Below are 21,365 nucleotides of genomic sequence, written 5' to 3' on the forward strand. Positions count from 1 at the left end.
GACTGCCCTTACAGTAAAGAACCCCTTCCTATGCTGATGGTGAGATCCCCTTTCCTCCCCACCCCCAATGAATCACTCATTCCCCCTCTCTTGGAAGGGAACCCCATAACCTGACTGCCCTTACAGTAAAGAACCCCTTCCTATGCTGATGGTGAGATCCCCTTCCCTCCCCACCCCCAATGTATCACTCATTCCCCCTCTCTGGGTAGGGAATCCCATAACCTGACTGCCCTTACAGTAAAGAACCCCTTCCTATGCTGATGGTGAGATCCCCTTTCCTCCCCACCCCCAATGTATCACTCATTCCCCCTCTCTGGGTAGGGAATCCCATAACCTGACTGCCCTTACAGTAAGGAACCCCTTCCTATGCTGATGGTGAGATCCCCTTTCCTCCCCACCCCCAATGTATCACTCATTCCCCCTCTCTGGGTAGGGAATCCCATAACCTGACTGCCCTTACAGTAAGGAGCCCCTTCCTATGCTGATGGTGAGATCCCCTTCCCTCCTCAGCCCCAATGAATCACTCATTCCCCCTCTCTTGGTAGGGAACCCCATAACCTGACTGCCCTTACAGTAAGGAACCCCTTCCTATGCTGATGGTGAGATCCCCTTTCCTCCCCACCCCCAATGAATCACTCATTCCCCCTCTCTTGGTAGGGAACCCCATAACCTGACTGCCCTTACAGTAAGGAACCCCTTCCTATGCTGATGGTGAGATCCCCTTCCCTCCTCACCCCCAATGTATCACTCATTCCCCCTCTCTTGGTAGGGAACCCCATAACCTGACTGCCCTTACAGTAAGGAACCCCTTCCTATGCTGATGGTGAGATCCCCTTCCCTCCTCACCCCCAATGTATCACTCATTCCCCTTCTCTTGGTAGGGAACCCCATAACCTGACTGCCCTTACAGTAAGGAACCCCTTCCTATGCTGATGGTGAGATCCCCTTTCCTCCCCACCCCCAATGTATCACTCATTCCCCCTCTCTTGGTAGGGAACCCCATAACCTGACTGCCCTTACAGTAAGGAACCCCTTCCTATGCTGATGGTGAGATCCCCTTTCCTCCCCACCCCCAATGTATCACTCATTCCCCCTCTCTTGGTAGGGAATCCCATAACCTGACTGCCCTTACAGTAAGGAACCCCTTCCTATGCTGATGGTGAGATCCCCTTTCCTCCCCACCCCCAATGTATCACTCATTCCCCCTCTCTGGGTAGGGAATCCCATAACCTGACTGCCCTTACAGTAAGGAACCCCTTCCTATGCTGATGGTGAGATCTCCTTTCCTCCAATATGAAAAAATGCTATACTTGGGTTTATATCCCCTTTAAAAGCACTGAGTGAGCTGCATCTGTAACAAAATCTTGGACAAAATCTACTGCCTGGTGCTGAGTCTGCAGTGTAACCTGTATTTTGCACCAGGGTTTCCCTTATTTTGGTACCCACAGTGCAATGCGGTTACTGGGCAGGGAGAAGTCACATGGGTGGGGCAGGTTCTGCTCTATGGGTCTGTTTCTGCCTTCATTCCTGCCCAGGGGCAAATTTGGATCTGCCCCCCCCCCCCCTCAGGCAGCACAACTGGTACCAACTCCCTCTCCAACCTTCTGTGCTCAGAGCGGGGCAAGTGGGTCAGAGACCCAACTGGGCTAAAACGGAGGAATTTATAGTAAAAAAAAAACAAAAAAAAACCAAAGTGACCAATTGGCATCAGTTATGTGCCCCGGGGCGGGCTGGGGGAGGGGCTAAAGCCATTCCCAGATGGGTCAGACAGTAGGTCTGAAAGTTAAGTTATGGGCCCTGGTGCTGATCCAACCGGTTCCAGAAAGGATGAGGCGTCTGCAAGGCCAGAAATCCCAATAAAATAAACAATAAAACTTGTGTTGTTTGTGGATCTCTTAGATTGTAAGCTCTTTTGGGCAGGGCCTTGTATTGGTTTATATGTCAGTACATCTGAATGTTCTGTGTATAAACCCATTTACTGTACATTATTGTAATAATAATAATAATAATAACATGTCGGTGCCAGAGGAGATTTAGAGCTTGATACATAAATACTTTACTATGTTACAGAATGGCCAATTCCTATCAACTTTGCAATTGGTCTTCGTTATTTACTTTTATAGTTTTGTGCAACTTGTACATCGGGGGCCACTGATAAACCTACAGAGCTTACAATTTTATTATTGTTACTTATTCCTTATCTTACTATTCAGCCTCTTCATATGCCAGTCTGTCATTTTAACCCACTGCCTGGTCGCTAGGGTAAGCAAGACCCTAGCAACCAGATCGCTGCTGAAATTCCAGACTGTAGTCTGTATCATGCAAAAAGTCTCACTTTCCTGGGACGTTTATCGGTTTCGGTCTATAAAACCCAATCAGACGTTTGGGGAGAAACCTACGTATTGGGGTACAGGCACCTGGGGGAGATTGCACCCTGCCCGGGGGGGGGGGGGGTAAAAGTCTCCCCTTTGCCTGAAATGGTACAAACAGAGTGCAAGGATTGGCCACAGTGATAAGTAGGATGGGGCCCATTTCACTGCCCCCAGTGCTCTGCTTAGGGCCACAATCCTGCCCCAGAATGGGCCCCCCATAATGTGGGTGGGTTACCCCTAATTCCCCAGCTGTGGGCTGTTCCACCTGGAACAGGGGGTCCGGGATGGATCCCAGGGGAACCCCTCCGGGGTGGGTATCGGATCTGTGGGGCAAATCCCCTCTGGCTCTGGGGGCGCCGGTCCCTCCCCCAACTGGGAACAGAATTACGTGGGAAACACTTGGATTTTGTCACATTTAATTGAAAAATATATTTCTCCCCATTTATATAAATACAGGAGTCCAGTAACAAACGGGGCTCAGAGGGGCCCGGCGTCCCGGTCGGGTCGGTTCTGTACCGGGTTCTGTTCCGGGTTCTGTTCCGGGACCAACTGACACTGAAATTCTTCCTCAAACGCCTCCAGGAATGGCGCTATGATGTCATCGATTGTCACCTGTCGGCCGAGCTCCTGTGTGAGCGACGTCACTCCTTTACCCACAATCCCACAGGGCACGATGTGACCGAACCAACCCAGGTCCGTGTTACAGTTCAGCGCCAGCCCGTGGCTCGTAATGTGTCTGGCACAGTGCACTCCTGTGGGGCAAGTAGGGCGGCATGGGGGGTAAGTAGGGCAGCATGGGGGGTAGGTAGGGGGGCAAGGGGGGTAAGTATGGCAGCATGGGGGGTAGGTAGGAGGGCAAGTAGGGCAGCATAGGGGGTAGGTAGGGGGGCAAGTAGGGCAGCATGGGGGGCAAGTAGGGCAGCATGGGGGGTAGGTAGGGGGGCAAGTAAGGCAGCATAGGGGGTAGGTAGGGGGGCAAGTAGGGCAGCATGGGGGGCAAGTAGGGCAGCATGGGGGGTAGGTAGGGGGGCAAGTAGGGGGGACATAAGGGTTATTAATATAGAGCTTAATTTAATAATAAATATACAGGGGGTGCAATACACACACAGGGGGGTAGGTAGGGGCAATACACAAACAGGGGGGTAGGTAGGGGCAATACACACACAGGGGGGTAGGTAGGGGCAATACACACACAGGGGGGTAGGTAGGGGCAATACACACACAGGGGGGTAGGTAGGGGTAATACACACACAGGGGGGTAGGTAGGGGCAATACACACACAGGGGGGTAGGTGGGGGCAATACACACACAGGGGGGTAGGTGGGGGCAATACACACACAGGGGGGTAGGTGGGGGCAATACACACACAGGGGGGTAGGTGGGGGCAATACACACACAGGGGGGTAGGTGGGGGCAATACACACACAGGGGGGTAGGTGGGGGCAATACACACACAGGGGGTAGGTGGGGGCAATACACACACAGGGGGGTAGGTAGGGGCAATACACACACAGGGGGGTAGGTAGGGGCAATACACACACAGGGGGGTAGGTGGGGGCAATACACACACAGGGGGGTAGGTGGGGGCAATACACACACAGGGGGGTAGGTGGGGGCAATACACACACAGGGGGGTAGGTAGGGGCAATACACACACAGGGGGGTAGGTAGGGGTAATACACACACAGGGGAGTAGGTGGGGGCAATACACACACAGGGGGGTAGGTAGGGGCAATACACACACAGGGGGGTAGGTAGGGGGCAATACACACGGGGGGTAGGTAGGGGGCAATACACACGGGGGGTAGGTAGGGGCAATACACACACAGGGGGGTAGGTAGGGGTAATACACACAGGGGGGTAGGTGGGGGCAATACACACACAGGGGGGTAGGTAGGGGCAATACACACACAGGGGGGTAGGTAGGGGGCAATACACACGGGGGGTAGGTAGGGGCAATACACACGGGGGGTAGGTAGGGGCAATACACACACAGGGGGGTAGGTGGGGGTAATACACACACAGGGGGGTAGGTAGGGGTAATACACACACAGGGGGGTAGGTGGGGGTAATACACACACAGGGGGGTAGGTGGGGGTAATACACACACAGGGGGGTAGGTGGGGGTAATACACACACAGGGGGGTAGGTGGGGGTAATACACACACAGGGGGGTAGGTGGGGGTAATACACACACAGGGGGGGTAGGTGGGGGTAATACACACACAGGGGGGGTAGGTAGGGGTAATACACACACAGGGGGGGTAGGTAGGGGTAATACACACACAGGGGGGTAGGTAGGGGTAATACACACACAGGGGGGTAGGTGGGGGTAATACACACACAGGGGGGTAGGTGGGGGTAATACACACACAGGGGGGTAGGTGGGGGTAATACACACACAGGGGGGTAGGTGGGGGTAATACACACACAGGGGGGTAGGTGGGGGTAATACACACACAGGGGGGTAGGTGGGGGTAATACACACACAGGGGGGGGTAGGTAGGGGTAATACACACACAGGGGGGGTAGGTAGGGGTAATACACACACAGGGGGGGTAGGTAGGGGTAATACACACACAGGGGGGGTAGGTAGGGGTAATACACACACAGGGGGGGTAGGTAGGGGTAATACACACACAGGGGGGTAGGTAGGGGTAATACCCAGGGGGTAGGGGCAATACACACACAGGGTGGTAGGTAGGGGCAATACACACACAGGGGGGTAGGTAGGGGCAATACACACACAGGGGGGTAGGTAGGGGCAATACACACACAGGGTGGTAGGTAGGGGCAATACACACACAGGGGGGTAGGTAGGGGCAATACACACACAGGGGGGTAGGTAGGGGCAATACACACACAGGGGGGTAGGTAGGGGCAATACACACACAGGGGGGTAGGTAGGGGCAATACACACACAGGGGGGTAGGTGGGGGCAATACACACACAGGGGGGTAGGTGGGGGCAATACACACACAGGGGGGTAGGTGGGGGCAATACAAACACAGGGGGGTAGGTAGGGGCAATACACACACAGGGGGGTAGGTAGGGGCAATACACACACAGGGGGGTAGGTAGGGGCAATACACACACAGGGGGGTAGGTAGGGGGCAATACACACGGGGGGTAGGTAGGGGCAATACACACGGGGGGTAGGTAGGGGCAATACACACACAGGGGGGTAGGTAGGGGCAATATAAACACAGGGGGGTAGGTAGGGGCAATACACAGACAGGGGGGTAGGTAGGGGCAATACACACACAGGGGGGTAGGTAGGGGGCAATACACACACAGGGGGGTAGGTAGGGGGCAATACACACGGGGGGTAGGTAGGGGCAATACACACACAGGGGGGTAGGTAGGGGTAATACACACAGGGGGGTAGGTAGGGGGCAATACACACGGGGGGTAGGTAGGGGCAATACACACACAGGGGGGTAGGTAGGGGTAATACACACAGGGGGGTAGGTAGGGGCAATATAAACACAGGGGGGTAGGTAGGGGCAATACACAGACAGGGGGGTAGGTAGGGGTAATACACACACAGGGGGGTAGGTGGGGGTAATACACACACAGGGGGGTAGGTGGGGGTAATACACACACAGGGGGGTAGGTGGGGGTAATACACACACAGGGGGGGTAGGTAGGGGTAATACACACACAGGGGGGGTAGGTAGGGGTAATACACACACAGGGGGGTAGGTGGGGGCAATACACACACAGGGGGGTAGGTGGGGGCAATACACACACAGGGGGGTAGGTAGGGGCAATACACACACAGGGGGGTAGGTAGGGGCAATACACACACAGGGGGGTAGGTAGGGGTAATACACACACAGGGGAGTAGGTGGGGGCAATACACACACAGGGGGGTAGGTAGGGGCAATACACACACAGGGGGGTAGGTAGGGGCAATACACACACAGGGGGGTAGGTAGGGGGTAATACACACGGGGGGTAGGTAGGGGCAATACACACGGGGGGTAGGTAGGGGCAATACACACACAGGGGGGTAGGTAGGGGTAATACACACAGGGGGGTAGGTAGGGGGCAATACACACGGGGGGTAGGTAGGGGCAATACACACACAGGGGGGTAGGTAGGGGTAATACACACAGGGGGGTAGGTAGGGGCAATATAAACACAGGGGGGTAGGTAGGGGCAATACACAGACAGGGGGGTAGGTAGGGGTAATACACACACAGGGGGGTAGGTGGGGGTAATACACACACAGGGGGGTAGGTGGGGGTAATACACACACAGGGGGGTAGGTGGGGGTAATACACACACAGGGGGGTAGGTAGGGGTAATACACACAGGGGGGTAGGTAGGGGTAATACACACACAGGGGGGTAGGTAGGGGTAATACACACACAGGGGGGTAGGTGGGGGTAATACACACACAGGGGGGTAGGTGGGGGTAATACACACACAGGGGGGTAGGTAGGGGTAATACACACACAGGGGGGTAGGTGGGGGTAATACACACACAGGGGGGTAGGTGGGGGTAATACACACACAGGGGGGTAGGTGGGGGTAATACACACACAGGGGGGTAGGTGGGGGTAATACACACACAGGGGGGGTAGGTAGGGGTAATACACACACAGGGGGGGTAGGTAGGGGTAATACACACACAGGGGGGGTAGGTAGGGGTAATACACACACAGGGGGGTAGGTAGGGGTAATATACACACAGGGGGGTAGGTAGGGGCAATACACACACAGGGGGGTAGGTGGGGGCAATACACACACAGGGGGGTAGGTGGGGGTAATACACACACAGGGGGGTAGGTGGGGGTAATACACACACAGGGGGGTAGGTGGGGGTAATACACACACAGGGGGGTAGGTGGGGGTAATACACACACAGGGGGGTAGGTGGGGGTAATACACACACAGGGGGGTAGGTGGGGGTAATACACACACAGGGGGGGTAGGTAGGGGTAATACACACACAGGGGGGGTAGGTAGGGGTAATACACACACAGGGGGGGTAGGTAGGGGTAATACACACACAGGGGGGGTAGGTAGGGGTAATACACACACAGGGGGGTAGGTAGGGGCAATACACACACAGGGTGATAGGTAGGGGCAATACACACACAGGGGGGTAGGTAGGGGCAATACACACACAGGGGGGTAGGTAGGGGCAATACACACACAGGGGGGTAGGTAGGGGCAATACACACACAGGGGGTAGGTAGGGGCAATACACACACAGGGGGGTAGGTAGGGGCAATACACACACAGGGGGGTAGGTAGGGGCAATACACACACAGGGGGGTAGGTAGGGGCAATACACACACAGGGGGGTAGGTGGGGGCAATACACACACAGGGGGGTAGGTGGGGGTAATACACACACAGGGGGGTAGGTGGGGGCAATACACACACAGGGGGGTAGGTAGGGGCAATACACACACAGGGGGGTAGGTAGGGGCAATACACACACAGGGGGGTAGGTAGGGGCAATACACACACAGGGTGGTAGGTAGGGGCAATACACACACAGGGGGGTAGGTAGGGGCAATACACACACAGGGGGGTAGGTAGGGGCAATACACACACAGGGGGGTAGGTAGGGGCAATACACACACAGGGTGGTAGGTAGGGGCAATACACACACAGGGGGGTAGGTAGGGGCAATACACACACAGGGGGGTAGGTAGGGGCAATACACACACAGGGGGGTAGGTAGGGGCAATACACACACAGGGGGGTAGGTAGGGGCAATACACACACAGGGGGGTAGGTAGGGGCAATACACACACAGGGGGGTAGGTAGGGGCAATACACACACAGGGGGGTAGGTAGGGGCAATATACACACAGGGGGGTAGGTAGGGGCAATATACACACAGGGGGGTAGGTGGGGGCAATACACACACAGGGGGGTAGGTGGGGGTAATACACACACTGGGGGGTAGGTGGGGGTAATACACACACTGGGGGGTAGGTAGGGGCAATACACACACAGGGGGGTAGGTAGGGGCAATACACACACAGGGGGGTAGGTGGGGGCAATACACACACAGGGGGTAGGTAGGGGCAATACACACACAGGGGGGTAGGTGGGGGCAATACACACACAGGGGGGTAGGTGGGGGCAATACACACACAGGGGGTAGGTAGGGGCAATACACACACAGGGGGGTAGGTAGGGGCAATACACACACAGGGGGGTAGGTAGGGGCAATACACACACAGGGGGGTAGGTAGGGGCAATACACACACAGGGGGGTAGGTAGGGGCAATATACACACAGGGGGGTAGGTAGGGGCAATATACACACAGGGGGGTAGGTGGGGGCAATACACACACAGGGGGGTAGGTGGGGGTAATACACACACTGGGGGGTAGGTGGGGGTAATACACACACTGGGGGGTAGGTAGGGGCAATACACACACAGGGGGGTAGGTAGGGGCAATACACACACAGGGGGGTAGGTGGGGGCAATACACACACAGGGGGGTAGGTAGGGGCAATACACACACAGGGGGGTAGGTGGGGGTAATACACACACAGGGGGGTAGGTGGGGGTAATACACACACAGGGGGGTAGGTGGGGGTAATACACACACAGGGGGGTAGATAGGGGCAATACACACACAGGGGGGTAGGTGGGGGCAATACACACACAGGGGGGTAGGTAGGGGCAATACACACACAGGGGGGTAGGTAGGTACCTATAGCGCAGATCTTGTTGCCCCGGACCCACACCCCAGTGTCAGGCTGTCTCTCCCCCGGGAGGCCCAGGCCCCGGCACAGCCGGATGACCGCAGACTCCAGGCCGCACACATAGGAGCGGAGGGAGCGCCGGAGGGCCCCCAGGTGCAGTACCGGGTAACAGACCAGCTGGCCGGGCCCGTGGAAAGTGATGAGTCCCCCCCGGTCCGTCCGCTGGAAATCCGCCCCAAGGCCCCGTAACCGGGCTTCCTCCTCCCCGGGATACCGGCCCCTCCGGACCCCCACGGTATATACCGCCGGGTGCTCGCACAGCAACAGGGCCCCCCCGGGGCTCCCAGCCTCCCCCCCGGCCTTCAGCTCCCGCACGTACCGGCCCTGCACCCCCAGCGCCTCCGCGTAACCCACCAGCCCCAAGCGCCTCACTCGCAGCACCGGCACCGACATCCCTCCCTCTACCGGGACTGGCGGGGCGGGGTCTACCGGGACTGGCGGGGCGGGGTCTACCGGGACTGGCGGGGCGGGGTCTAGTGAGACGGGAGCAGCCGGCTGTGCGCACCGAGAGGCAGGGATAGGGGCCTGGTGGGACGGGGAGGCCCGGCTGGGAGTAATGTGACTTCCCCAAGGGTTGGGGCCTGGTGGGAGGGGAGAAGCCTGACTGGGAGTAATGCGGTTGTATTGGGGTGTAGGGCTGAGTGGGGCGGGGCCTGGCTGGGAGAATTGGGGTGTAGGGCTGAGTGGGGCGGGGCCTGGCTGGGAGTATTGGGGTGTAGGGCTGAGTGGGGCGGGGCCTGGCTGGGAGTATTGGGGTGTAGGGCTGAGTGGGGCGGGGCCTGGCTGGGAGTAGTGGGGTGTAGGGCTGAGTGGGGCGGGGCCTTGCAATGAGAGACAGGAATAGGGGAGGGGCTGAATAGAAAAATGCCACAAAAAGTAACAATAACAGTAAAACTGGAGCCTCACAGAGTTCCCATGTGCCCCGGGGAGACTTGGTCAGACTGCGGGGCTCAGACTGGGGGGCTCAGACTTGGTCAGACTGGGGGGCTCAGACTTGGTCAGACTGGGGGGCTCAGACTTGGTCAGACTGGGGGGCTCAGACTTGGCCAGACTGGGGGGCTCAGACTTGGCCAGACTGGGGGGCTCAGACTTGGTCAGACTGGGGGGCTCAGACTTGGTCAGACTGGGGGGCTCAGACTTGGCCAGACTGGGGGGCTCAGACTTGGCCAGACTGGGGGGCTCAGACTGGGGGGCTCAGACTTGGCCAGACTGGGGGGCTCAGACTTGGCCAGACTGGGGGGCTCAGACTTGGTCAGACTGGGGGGCTCAGACTTGGCCAGACTGGGGGGCTCAGACTTGGTCAGACTGGGGGGCTCAGACTTGGTCAGACTTGGTCAGACTGGGGGGCTCAGACTTGGTCAGACTGGGGGGCTCAGACTTGGTCAGACTTGGTCAGACTGGGGGGCTCAGACTTGGTCAGACTGGGGGGCTCAGACTTGGCCAGACTGGGGGGCTCAGACTTGGCCAGACTGGGGGGCTCAGACTTGGTCAGACTGGGGGGCTCAGACTTGGTCAGACTGGGGGGCTCAGACTTGGCCAGACTGGGGGGCTCAGACTTGGTCAGACTGGGGGGCTCAGACTTGGTCAGACTGGGGGGCTCAGACTTGGCCAGACTGGGGGGCTCAGACTTGGTCAGACTGGGGGGCTCAGACTTGGTCAGACTGGGGGGCTCAGACTTGGTCAGACTGGGGGGCTCAGACTTGGTCAGACTGGGGGGCTCAGACTTGGCCAGACTGGGGGGCTCAGACTTGGCCAGACTGGGGGGCTCAGACTTGGCCAGACTGGGGGGCTCAGACTTGGTCAGACTGGGGGGCTCAGACTTGGCCAGACTGGGGGGCTCAGACTTGGCCAGACTGGGGGACTCAGACTTGGCCAGACTGGGGGGCTCAGACTTGGCCAGACTGGGGGCTCAGACTTGGCCAGACTGGGGGGCTCAGACTTGGTCAGACTGGGGGGCTCAGACTTGGCCAGACTGGGGGGCTCAGACTTGGTCAGACTGGGGGGCTCAGACTTGGTCAGACTGGGGGGCTCAGACTTGGCCAGACTGGGGGGCTCAGACTTGGCCAGACTGGGGGGCTCAGACTTGGCCAGACTGGGGGGCTCAGACTTGGCCAGACTGGGGGGCTCAGACTTGGCCAGACTGGGGGGCTCAGACTTGGCCAGACTGGGGGGCTCAGACTTGGCCAGACTGGGGGGCTCAGACTTGGCCAGACTGGGGGGCTCAGACTTGTGATTGGATCTCATCTTATATCCAAACCACTGAAGTCATGTGACCCGACACCTGGATTTCCAATGACGACGCCCATTCCCCGCCCCCATTCCCCTGAAATTTAAATATACAAATTATGACTCGGATTCAGCTCGGTAATAAATTAATCTTTTCTAAAATCTTCAGTTTTGAGCCAATTCCCGAAATGTCCCGGACGTTGTGAGTGGCCCTGGCGGGTAACGGCGCATTATCGGTACATTCCCGCCCCCAGCGCTCGGCCACGCCCCCCAGTCACACACCTGCTGTTCTTTCTTTAGCCCCATTTCCCCTCTCGGAGGAAGAGAGAACGTTTGCCAGATGCACATCCGCTGCTGTCAGTCGGCCTCGGCCATTGGGCCGGCAACCCGGGAGCCTCCGGCACGTCAGGAATGTTAGTAAATAGCTAAACGCCCCAAATTAGCCGCATGAGTTTGTCCTGAATATCCTGCCTGTCCGGCACTGGGGGTACGGAGTCTGGGTATAAATATCTGCACAATTAATTGGAACAATAGAATCACAACTTGTTAACGAGGAGGCGGGGAAATTAGTGTTTGTATAGTAAACCGGCCGCGTTACTGCCCCACGGCGCCCCCTAGTGTTGCTATAGAAGTTGCCAAAAACCATCATTATACAGGTCCTTCTCAGAAAATGAGTATATTTCATCCGACCAATAAAAGAAAAGTGTTTTTAATACAAAAAAAATCAACCTTCAAATAATTCTGTTCAGTTCTGCACTCAGTACTGGGCCGGGAATCCTATGGCAGAAATGACTGCTTCACTGCGGCGTGGCATGGGGGCAATCAGCCTGTGGCACTGCTGGGGGGTTATGGAGGCCCAGGATGCTTCACTGCGGCGTGGCATGGGGGCAATCAGCCTGTGGCACTGCTGGGGGGTTATGGAGGCCCAGAATGCTTCACTGCGGCGTGGCATGGGGGCAATCAGCCTGTGGCACTGCTGGGGGGTTATGGAGGCCCAGGATGCTTCACTGCGGCGTGGCATGGGGGCAATCAGCCTGTGGCACTGCTGGGGGGTTATGGAGGCCCAGAATGCTTCACTGCAGCGTGGCATGGGGGCAATCAGCCTGTGGCACTGCTGGGGGGTTATGGGGGCCCAGGATGCTTCACTGCAGCGTGGCATGGGGGCAATCAGCCTGTGGCACTGCTGGGGGGTTATGGGGGCCCAGAATGCTTCACTGCAGCGTGGCATGGGGGCAATCAGCCTGTGGCACTGCTGGGGGGTTATGGGGGCCCAGAATGCTTCACTGCGGCGTGGCATGGGGGCAATCAGCCTGTGGCACTGCTGGGGGGTTATGGAGGCCCAGAATGCTTCACTGCAGCGTGGCATGGGGGCAATCAGCCTGTGGCACTGCTGGGGGGTTATGGGGGCCCAGGATGCTTCACTGCAGCGTGGCATGGGGGCAATCAGCCTGTGGCACTGCTGGGGGGTTATGGGGGCCCAGAATGCTTCACTGTGGCGTGGCATGGGGGCAATCAGCCTGTGGCACTGCTGGGGGGTTATGGAGGCCCAGAATGCTTCACTGCAGCGTGGCATGGGGGCAATCAGCCTGTGGTACTGCTGGGGGGTTATGGAGGCCCAGGATGCTTCACTGCAGCGTGGCATGGGGGCAATCAGCCTGTGGCACTGCTGGGGGGTTATGGAGGCCCAGGATGCTTCGGCCTTAAGCTCATCCAGAGTGTTGGCTTTTGTGTCTCTCAACTTTCTCTTCACAATTTCCCTCAGATTCTCTATGGGGTTCAGGCCAGGAGAGTTGGCCAATTGAGCACAGTAATACCATGGTCAGTAAACCATTTACCAGTGGTTTTGGCACTGTGAGCAGGTGCCAGGTCATGCTGAAAAATGAAATCTTCATCTCCATAAAGCTTTTCAGCAGAGGAAGGATGAAGTGCTCCAAAATCTCCTGATAGCTAGCTGCATTGCCCCTGCCCTTGGTAAAACACAGTGGCCCAACACCAGCAGCTGACATGGCACCCCGGCCCATCACTGACTGTGGGTACTTGACACTGGAGTGCAGGCATGTTGGCATTTCCCTCTCCCCAGTCTCCCCCAGACTCTGGCACCTTGATTTCCCAATGACATGCAACATTTGCTTTCATCCGAAAAAAGTAATTTGGACCAATGAGCAACAGTCCGGTGCTGCTTCTCTGTAGCCCAGGCGCTTCCGCCGCTGTTTCTGGTTCAAAAGTGGCTTGGGGAATGCGGCCCCTGTAGCCCATTTCCTGCACACGCCATTTCAGCCCACTGGTTCCGCAGGTCCCCCAAGGTCTGGAATCGCTCCTTCTCCACAATCTTCCTCAGGGCCCGGTCACCTCTTCTCGTTGTGCAGCGTTTTCTGCCACTTTTTCCTTCCCACAGACTTCCCGCTGAGGTGCCTTCATACAGCACTCTGGGAACAGCCTATTCGCTCAGAAATTTCTTTCTGTGTCTTACCCTCTTGCTTGAGGGTGTCAATCATGGCCTTCTGGGCGGCAGTCAGGTCGGCAGTCTTACCCTCTTGCTTGAGGGTGTCAATCATGGCCTTCTGGGCGGCAGTCAGGTCGGCAGTCTTACCCTCTTGCTTGAGGGTGTCAATCATGGCCTTCTGGGCGGCAGTCAGGTCGGCAGTCTTACCCTCTTGCTTGAGGGTGTCAATCATGGCCTTCTGGGCGGCAGTCAGGTCGGCAGGCTTACCCTCTTGCTTGAGGGTGTCAATCATGGCCTTCTGGGCGGCAGTCAGGTCGGCAGGCTTACCCTCTTGCTTGAGGGTGTCAATCATGGCCTTCTGGGCGGCAGTCAGGTCGGCAGTCTTACCCTCTTGCTTGAGGGTGTCAATCATGGCCTTCTGGGCGGCAGTCAGGTCGGCAGGCTTACCCTCTTGCTTGAGGGTGTCAATCATGGCCTTCTGGGCGGCAGTCAGGTCGGCAGTCTTACCCTCTTGCTTGAGGGTGTCAATCATGGCCTTCTGGGCGGCAGTCAGGTCGGCAGTCTTACCCTCTTGCTTGAGGGTGTCAATCATGGCCTTCTGGGCGGCAGTCAGGTCGGCAGTCTTACCCTCTTGCTTGAGGGTGTCAATCATGGCCTTCTGGGCGGCAGTCAGGTCGGCAGGCTTACCCTCTTGCTTGAGGGTGTCAATCATGGCCTTCTGGGCGGCAGTCAGGTCGGCAGTCTTACCCTCTTGCTTGAGGGTGTCAATCATGGCCTTCTGGGCGGCAGTCAGGTCGGCAGTCTTACCCTCTTGCTTGAGGGTGTCAATCATGGCCTTCTGGGCGGCAGTCAGGTCGGCAGTCTTACCCTCTTGCTTGAGGGTGTCAATCATGGCCTTCTGGGTGGCAGTCAGGTCGGCAGTCTTACCCTCTTGCTTGAGGGTGTCAATCATGGCCTTCTGGGCGGCAGTCAGGTCGGCAGGCTTACCCTCTTGCTTGAGGGTGTCAATCATGGCCTTCTGGGCGGCAGTCAGGTCGGCAGTCTTACCCTCTTGCTTGAGGGTGTCAATCATGGCCTTCTGGGCGGCAGTCAGGTCGGCAGGCTTACCCTCTTGCTTGAGGGTGTCAGTGATGGCCTTCTGGGCGGCAGTCAGGTCGGCAGTCTTACCCTCTTGCTTGAGGGTGTCAATCATGGCCTTCTGGGCGGCAGTCAGGTCGGCAGTCTTACCCTCTTGCTTGAGGGTGTCAATCATGGCCTTCTGGGCGGCAGTCAGGTCGGCAGTCTTACCCTCTTGCTTGAGGGTGTCAATCATGGCCTTCTGGGCGGCAGTCAGGTCGGCAGGCTTACCCTCTTGCTTGAGGGTGTCAATCATGGCCTTCTGGGCGGCAGTCAGGTCGGCAGGCTTACCCTCTTGCTTGAGGGTGTCAATCATGGCCTTCTGGGCGGCAGTCAGGTCGGCAGTCTTACCCTCTTGCTTGAGGGTGTCAATCATGGCCTTCTGGGCGGCAGTCAGGTCGGCAGTCTTACCCTCTTGCTTGAGGGTGTCAATCATGGCCTTCTGGGTGGCAGTCAGGTCGGCAGTCTTACCCTCTTGCTTGAGGGTGTCAATCATGGCCTTCTGGGCGGCAGTCAGGTCGGCAGGCTTACCCTCTTGCTTGAGGGTGTCAATCATGGCCTTCTGGGCGGCAGTCAGGTCGGCAGTCTTACCCTCTTGCTTGAGGGTGTCAATCATGGCCTTCTGGGCGGCAGTCAGGTCGGCAGGCTTACCCTCTTGCTTGAGGGTGTCAGTGATGGCCTTCTGGGCGGCAGTCAGGTCGGCAGTCTTACCCTCTTGCTTGAGGGTGTCAATCATGGCCTTCTGGGCGGCAGTCAGGTCGGCAGTCTTACCCTCTTGCTTGAGGGTGTCAATCATGGCCTTCTGGGCGGCAGTCAGGTCGGCAGGCTTACCCTCTTGCTTGAGGGTGTCAATCATGGCCTTCTGGGCGGCAGTCAGGTCGGCAGTCTTACCCATGATTGTGGGTTTGAGTAATGAACCGGGCTGGGAGTCTATAAAAGCCTCAGGAATGTTTTGCAGGGGTTTAGAGTTAATGAGTTGATTCAGATGATTAGGTTAATAGCTCGTTTAGAGAACCTTTTCATGATATGCTAAATTTTTGAGATAGGAATTGTGGGTTCCCATGAGCTGTATGCCACAATCATCAATATTAAACCAATAAAAGGCTTCAACTACTTCCGTTGTGAGTAACGAATGTTAAATATATGAAAGTCTAATGTTTATCAGTACATTACAGAAAATAATCAACTTTATCACAATATGCTCATTTTTTGAGAAGGACCTGTAGATGCAAGGAAATTCCCCAATGAGAATTGTACTGATAAATAAGTTGATTATAAATGCAAAAGAACTGCCCAGTGAGAATGCTGATTCCCAGCACTGTGTCAGGCCCCTTGCTGGTACCTTACATATAGAGATAATGATGGCATTTTCTCCCGTCATTATATGGCACAGGAATCAGACATGGGGATAAAGGGACAGACTTGTTCAGTGCTGGGAAACTGTGCTTATTGCTCCCAACTCCAATTGCAGGAACAGAGAACAGGGAGCCGGATTTACTCACATCAGCTGGGATTCTCATTGGAGGATTTTTCGCATGTTAAAGCAGTCGCTGGCTGTGGGGATTTGGGGGAAAGTTTTATTGGGCAATATTGCTTTAAGAATACAGCCCTGATGTTGCTGGACTACAGCTCCCAGCATGCCCCAAGCTTCATTATATGTTACATTATTGTGGGATTTGTAGCCCAGTAACAACTGAGTAACGTTGGGTTGAGCCGCGCTGGGCAGCAGGGTTTGTATCCCCTTTAAGTTCATCTTTAACCTTACTGTTAGTATGTTATAGAATGGCCTATTCCAAGCAACTTTTCAATTGGTCTTCATTATTTATTTGTCATTGTTTTTGAATGTTTTGCGCCTTCTTCTGCCTCTTTCCAGCTTTCAAATGGGGGTCACTGACCCCGGCAGCCAAATCTGTGAGGCTCCAGTTTTATTGTTATTGTTACTTTTTATTCCTTATCTTTCTATTCAGCCCCTCCCCTATTCATATTCCCGTCTCTCATCCAAAACACTCCTTGGTTACTAAGGTAACTTGGACCCTAGCAACCAGATAGCTGCTCAAACTCCAAACTGGAGAGCTGCTGAACAAGAATGGAAATAGTTAAAAAAAAAAAAACTACAAATAATAAAAAATGAAGACCAATTGCAAATTGTCTCAATCAACCCGATAGTCGAGTTGACTCCCAGATTCCCAAATCCCAGGTAAGAGCTTCCAGCCCCCCCCTCGCGTGAGTCCATACGGAGGGGCCGAACTGCCGTTCCCATGGCGACATGCGGTGGAGCAGTTATGGGACAGGAAGCAGGTGTGCTCTCATTGGCCGAAGATCCCGTAGACTTTCCTGCCCTTGGAACCAGATGAAAGGTCTCTCGATTGTTAATGTTCTTTGATACAAACAACCCCCCCCCCCCCGGGGGTCATCAGCACTCGGTTATTAGCCACAAGCACTTCCCTCAGTGAATAGATACCCAGTCCTGCTGGGGGGGGGGCGAGCAATGTAGGCCCCCCCCCCCAACAATTAACATTGGGCCAGATTCTATTCTAATTCAAATAAACACAAGGAATTCTGGGAACTAATCCCAAAAATCCCATTTACCCCTCAACCCTTATGATTTATACGTAGATTTCTAATTGGAATAAACTGACATTTAAAGGGGATATAAACCCTGCATGTTTAATAAGCTTGGAGATAATTATCACCGGGGATGTTGCCCATAGCAACCAATAAGCAATTAGATTTAAACCGTCACCTACAAGTTAGAAATCAAAAGCAAAGATCTGATTGGTTTCTACAGGCAACATCACCGGTGATATTTATCTCCAGTCTTAGTAAACTTGCCCCTAAGGCCCCCATACACCTCGTTGATATGGCCCCCAAACCGACTGCCCCATTGCCACCATTGTAATTCAATTGTTGGGCCCTGGGGCCAAATGATCTAATTAGCCTTCGCGCTCCCCGATATCCCCCACCTTTAGTGACAGTTTAGTTCCAGACTCCCCATTGGGTTCTATTGAGTTTTCATGAGATAAACTTCATTATAAGCCCCAGTAGCCCCTCCCTGAAGCCCCCATTGTATCCCCTGGGGCATTTATGCTGTTGTGCTCTGTATTCCAAGGTTGGAGGTTGTTCTTTGGGGCCCCTAAGTGCCTGCCCCCCTAATACTGTTGGTCAGACCCCTAAGTGCCTGCCCCCCCAATGCTCTGGGTCGGAGCCCTAAGTGCCTGCCCCCCCCAATGCTCTGGGTCGGAGCCCTAAGTGCCTGCCCCCCCCAATGCTCTGGGTCGGAGCCCTAAGTGCCTGCCCCCCCCAATGCTCTGGGTCGGATCCCTAAGTGCCTGCCCCCCCGATGCTCTGGGTCGGACCCCTAAGTGCCTGCCCCCCCGATGCTCTGGGTCGGACCCCTAAGTGCCTGCCCCCCCGATGCTCTGGGTCGGATCCCTAAGTGCCTGCCCCCCGATGCTCTGGGTCGGACCCCTAAGTGCCTGCCCCCCCGATGCTGTGGGTCGGACCCCTAAGTGCCTGCCCCCCCGATGCTCTGGGTCGGACCCCTAAGTGCCTGCCCCCCCGATGCTGTGGGTCGGTCCCCTAAGTGCCTGCCCCCCCGATGCTGTGGGTCGGACCCCTAAGTGCCTGCCCCCCCGATGCTCTGGGTCGGACCCCTAAGTGCCTGCCCCCCCGATGCTGTGGGTCGGACCCCTAAGTGCCTGCCCCCCCGATGCTCTGGGTCGGACCCCTAAGTGCCTGCCCCCCCGATGCTGTGGGTCGGACCCCTAAGTGCCTGCCCCCCCGATGCTCTGGGTCGGACCCCTAAGTGCCTGCCCCCCCGATGCTGTGGGTCGGACCCCTAAGTGCCTGCCCCCCCTGATGCTGTGGGTCGGACCCTATAGGGGACTGCGCTGCACTTTGCTTCCCGCTTTACGGTTAAACTTTACCCATAACCCCTTTCATTTTAATGCTGTAAAATACAATATATTTCTATTCAAGTGAGTGACAAGATGCCCCCTTATGGCCCTGCGGGTATTGGCCCCGGGGGGCAGCGATGGATACAGTACGGGGGGGGGGCACAAAGCGCTCGCACACAATGGCTCCCCCCATCCCTCGCGGCCGGCGGAACAACAAACCCAAAATATTTACTGTTTCAGGAAAACCTTCTGCTGAAAATCTCTCATAACAGGAAGGGAACGTGGGGAGAAGAAACCAATGTGTTTGTGAGAGGAACCGGCCAGTTGCACCCGGGGCCCCGGGGCCAAGGACAAGGGCCGGACGGGCAGGAAGCACTCGAGCTCAATATAAACAGCACTAGGAAAGGGATGTGAGAGCCGCGTCTGCCCCCCCACAAACCCCCCCCATAATCACTTTGTTGTGATCATCAAGGAAAAGAAATCCACGTAATCGTGGGAGCGAAATGCGTCAGCGGCTTCTTTTGATTTGCAGATCAGGGTTTGTTTGTACCAAGGGCATTTGGGCAAGTTCCGCTCTCCGACAGCTGGAATATCCCTGCTACTGATAGTAAGGGACTCGTATAGTAGGGAGAGATGGTGCCTATAGTAGCAGTGGGGGGATAATAGCCTCTGGGAAGGGACTGGGGCTGTGGGATAGCAGGTATAGTAGGGAGAGATGGTGCCTATAGTAGCAGTGGGGGGATAATAGCCTCTGGGAAGGGACTGGGGCTGTGGGATAGCAGGTATAGTAGGGAGAGATGGTGCCTATAGTAGCAGTGGGGGGATAATAGCCTCTGGGAAGGGACTGGGGCTGTGGGATAGCAGGTATAGTAGGGAGAGATGGTGCCTATAGTAGCAGTGGGGGGATAATAGCCTCTGGGAAGGGACTGGGGCTGTGGGATAGCAGGTATAGTAGGGAGAGATGGTGCCTATAGTAGCAGTGGGGGGATAATAGCCTCTGGGAAGGGACTGGGGCTGTGGGATAGCAGGTATAGTAGGGAGAGATGGTGCCTATAGTAGCAGTGGGGGGATAATAGCCTCTGGGAAGGGACTGGGGCTGTGGGATAGCAGGTATAGTAGGGAGAGATGGTGCCTATAGTAGCAGTGGGGGGATAATAGCCTCTGGGAAGGGACTGGGGCTGTGGGATAGCAGGTATAGTAGGGAGAGATAGTGCCTATAGTAGCAGTGGGGGGATAATAGCCTCTGGGAAGGGACTGGGGCTGTGGGATAGCAGGTATAGTAGGGAGAGATGGGGCCTATAGTAGCAGTGGGGGGATAATAGCCTCTGGGAAGGGACTGGGGCTGTGGGATAGCAGGTATAGTAGGGAGAGATGGTGCCTATAGTAGCAGTGGGGGGATAATAGCCTCTGGGAAGGGACTGGGGCTGTGGGATAGCAGGTATAGTAGGGAGAGATGGTGCCTATAGTAGCAGTGGGATAATAGCCTCTGGGAAGGGACTGGGGCTGTGGGATAGCAGGTATAGTAGGGAGAGATGGTGCCTATAGTAGCAGTGGGGGGATAATAGCCTCTGGGAAGGGACTGGGGCTGTGGGATAGCAGGTATAGTAGGGAGAGATGGGGCCTATAGTAGCAGTGGGGGGATAATAGCCTCTGGGAAGGGACTGGGGCTGTGGGATAGCAGGTATAGTAGGGAGAGATGGTGCCTATAGTAGCAGTGGGGGGATAATAGCCTCTGGGAAGGGACTGGGGCTGTGGGATAGCAGGTATAGTAGGGAGAGATGGTGCCTATAGTAGCAGTGGGATAATAGCCTCTGGGAAGGGACTGGGGCTGTGGGATAGCAGGTATAGTAGGGAGAGATGGTGCCTATAGTAGCAGTGGGATAATAGCCTCTGGGAAGGGACTGGGGCTGTGGGATAGCAGGTATAGTAGGGAGAGATGGTGCCTATAGTAGCAGTGGGATAATAGCCTCTGGGAAGGGACTGGGGCTGTGGGATAGCAGGTATAGTAGGGAGAGATGGTGCCTATAGTAGCAGTGGGGGGATAATAGCCTCTGGGAAGGGACTGGGGCTGTGGGATAGCAGGTATAGTAGGAGAGATGGTGCCTATAGTAGCAGTGGGGGGGTAGCCTCTGGGAAGGGACTGGGGCTGTGGGATAGCAGGTATAGTAGGGAGAGATGGTGCCTATAGTAGCAGTGGGGGGATAATAGCCTCTGGGAAGGGACTGGGGCTGTGGGATAGCAGTATAGTAGGGAGAGATGGTGCCTATAGTAGCAGTGGGGGGGGTAGCCTCTGGGAAGGGACTGGGGCTGTGGGATAGCAGGTATAGTAGGGAGAGATGGTGCCTATAGTAGCAGTGGGGGATAATAGCCTCTGGGAAGGGACTGGGGGCTGTGGGATAGCAGGTATAGTAGGGAGAGATGGTGCCTATAGTAGCAGTGGGGGGATAATAGCCTCTGGGAAGGGACTGGGGCTGTGGGATAGCAGGTTATAGTAGGGAGAGATGGTGCCTATAGTAGCAGTGGGGGGATAATAGCCTCTGGGAAGGGACTGGGGCTGTGGGATAGCAGG

At 56.1% G+C, this 21,365-nt stretch overlaps 1 protein-coding gene across 1 annotated transcript; it reads right to left on the reverse strand.

Moving 5' to 3' along the window:
* Positions 1-2,771: 2,771 nt before the first annotated feature.
* lipt2 (lipoyl(octanoyl) transferase 2) lies at positions 2,772-9,608 on the reverse strand. Its single transcript, NM_001078769.1, is given in 2 exon segments — positions 2,772-3,124; positions 9,064-9,608. Coding segments are annotated over 2 exon segments (720 nt in total). The 5' UTR covers positions 9,509-9,608; the 3' UTR covers positions 2,772-2,849.
* Positions 9,609-21,365: the final 11,757 nt, after the last annotated feature.

The sequence above is a fragment of the Xenopus tropicalis genome, chromosome 2, assembly GCF_000004195.4.
Source record: "Xenopus tropicalis strain Nigerian chromosome 2, UCB_Xtro_10.0, whole genome shotgun sequence".
Lineage (NCBI taxonomy): Eukaryota > Metazoa > Chordata > Amphibia > Anura > Pipidae > Xenopus > Xenopus tropicalis.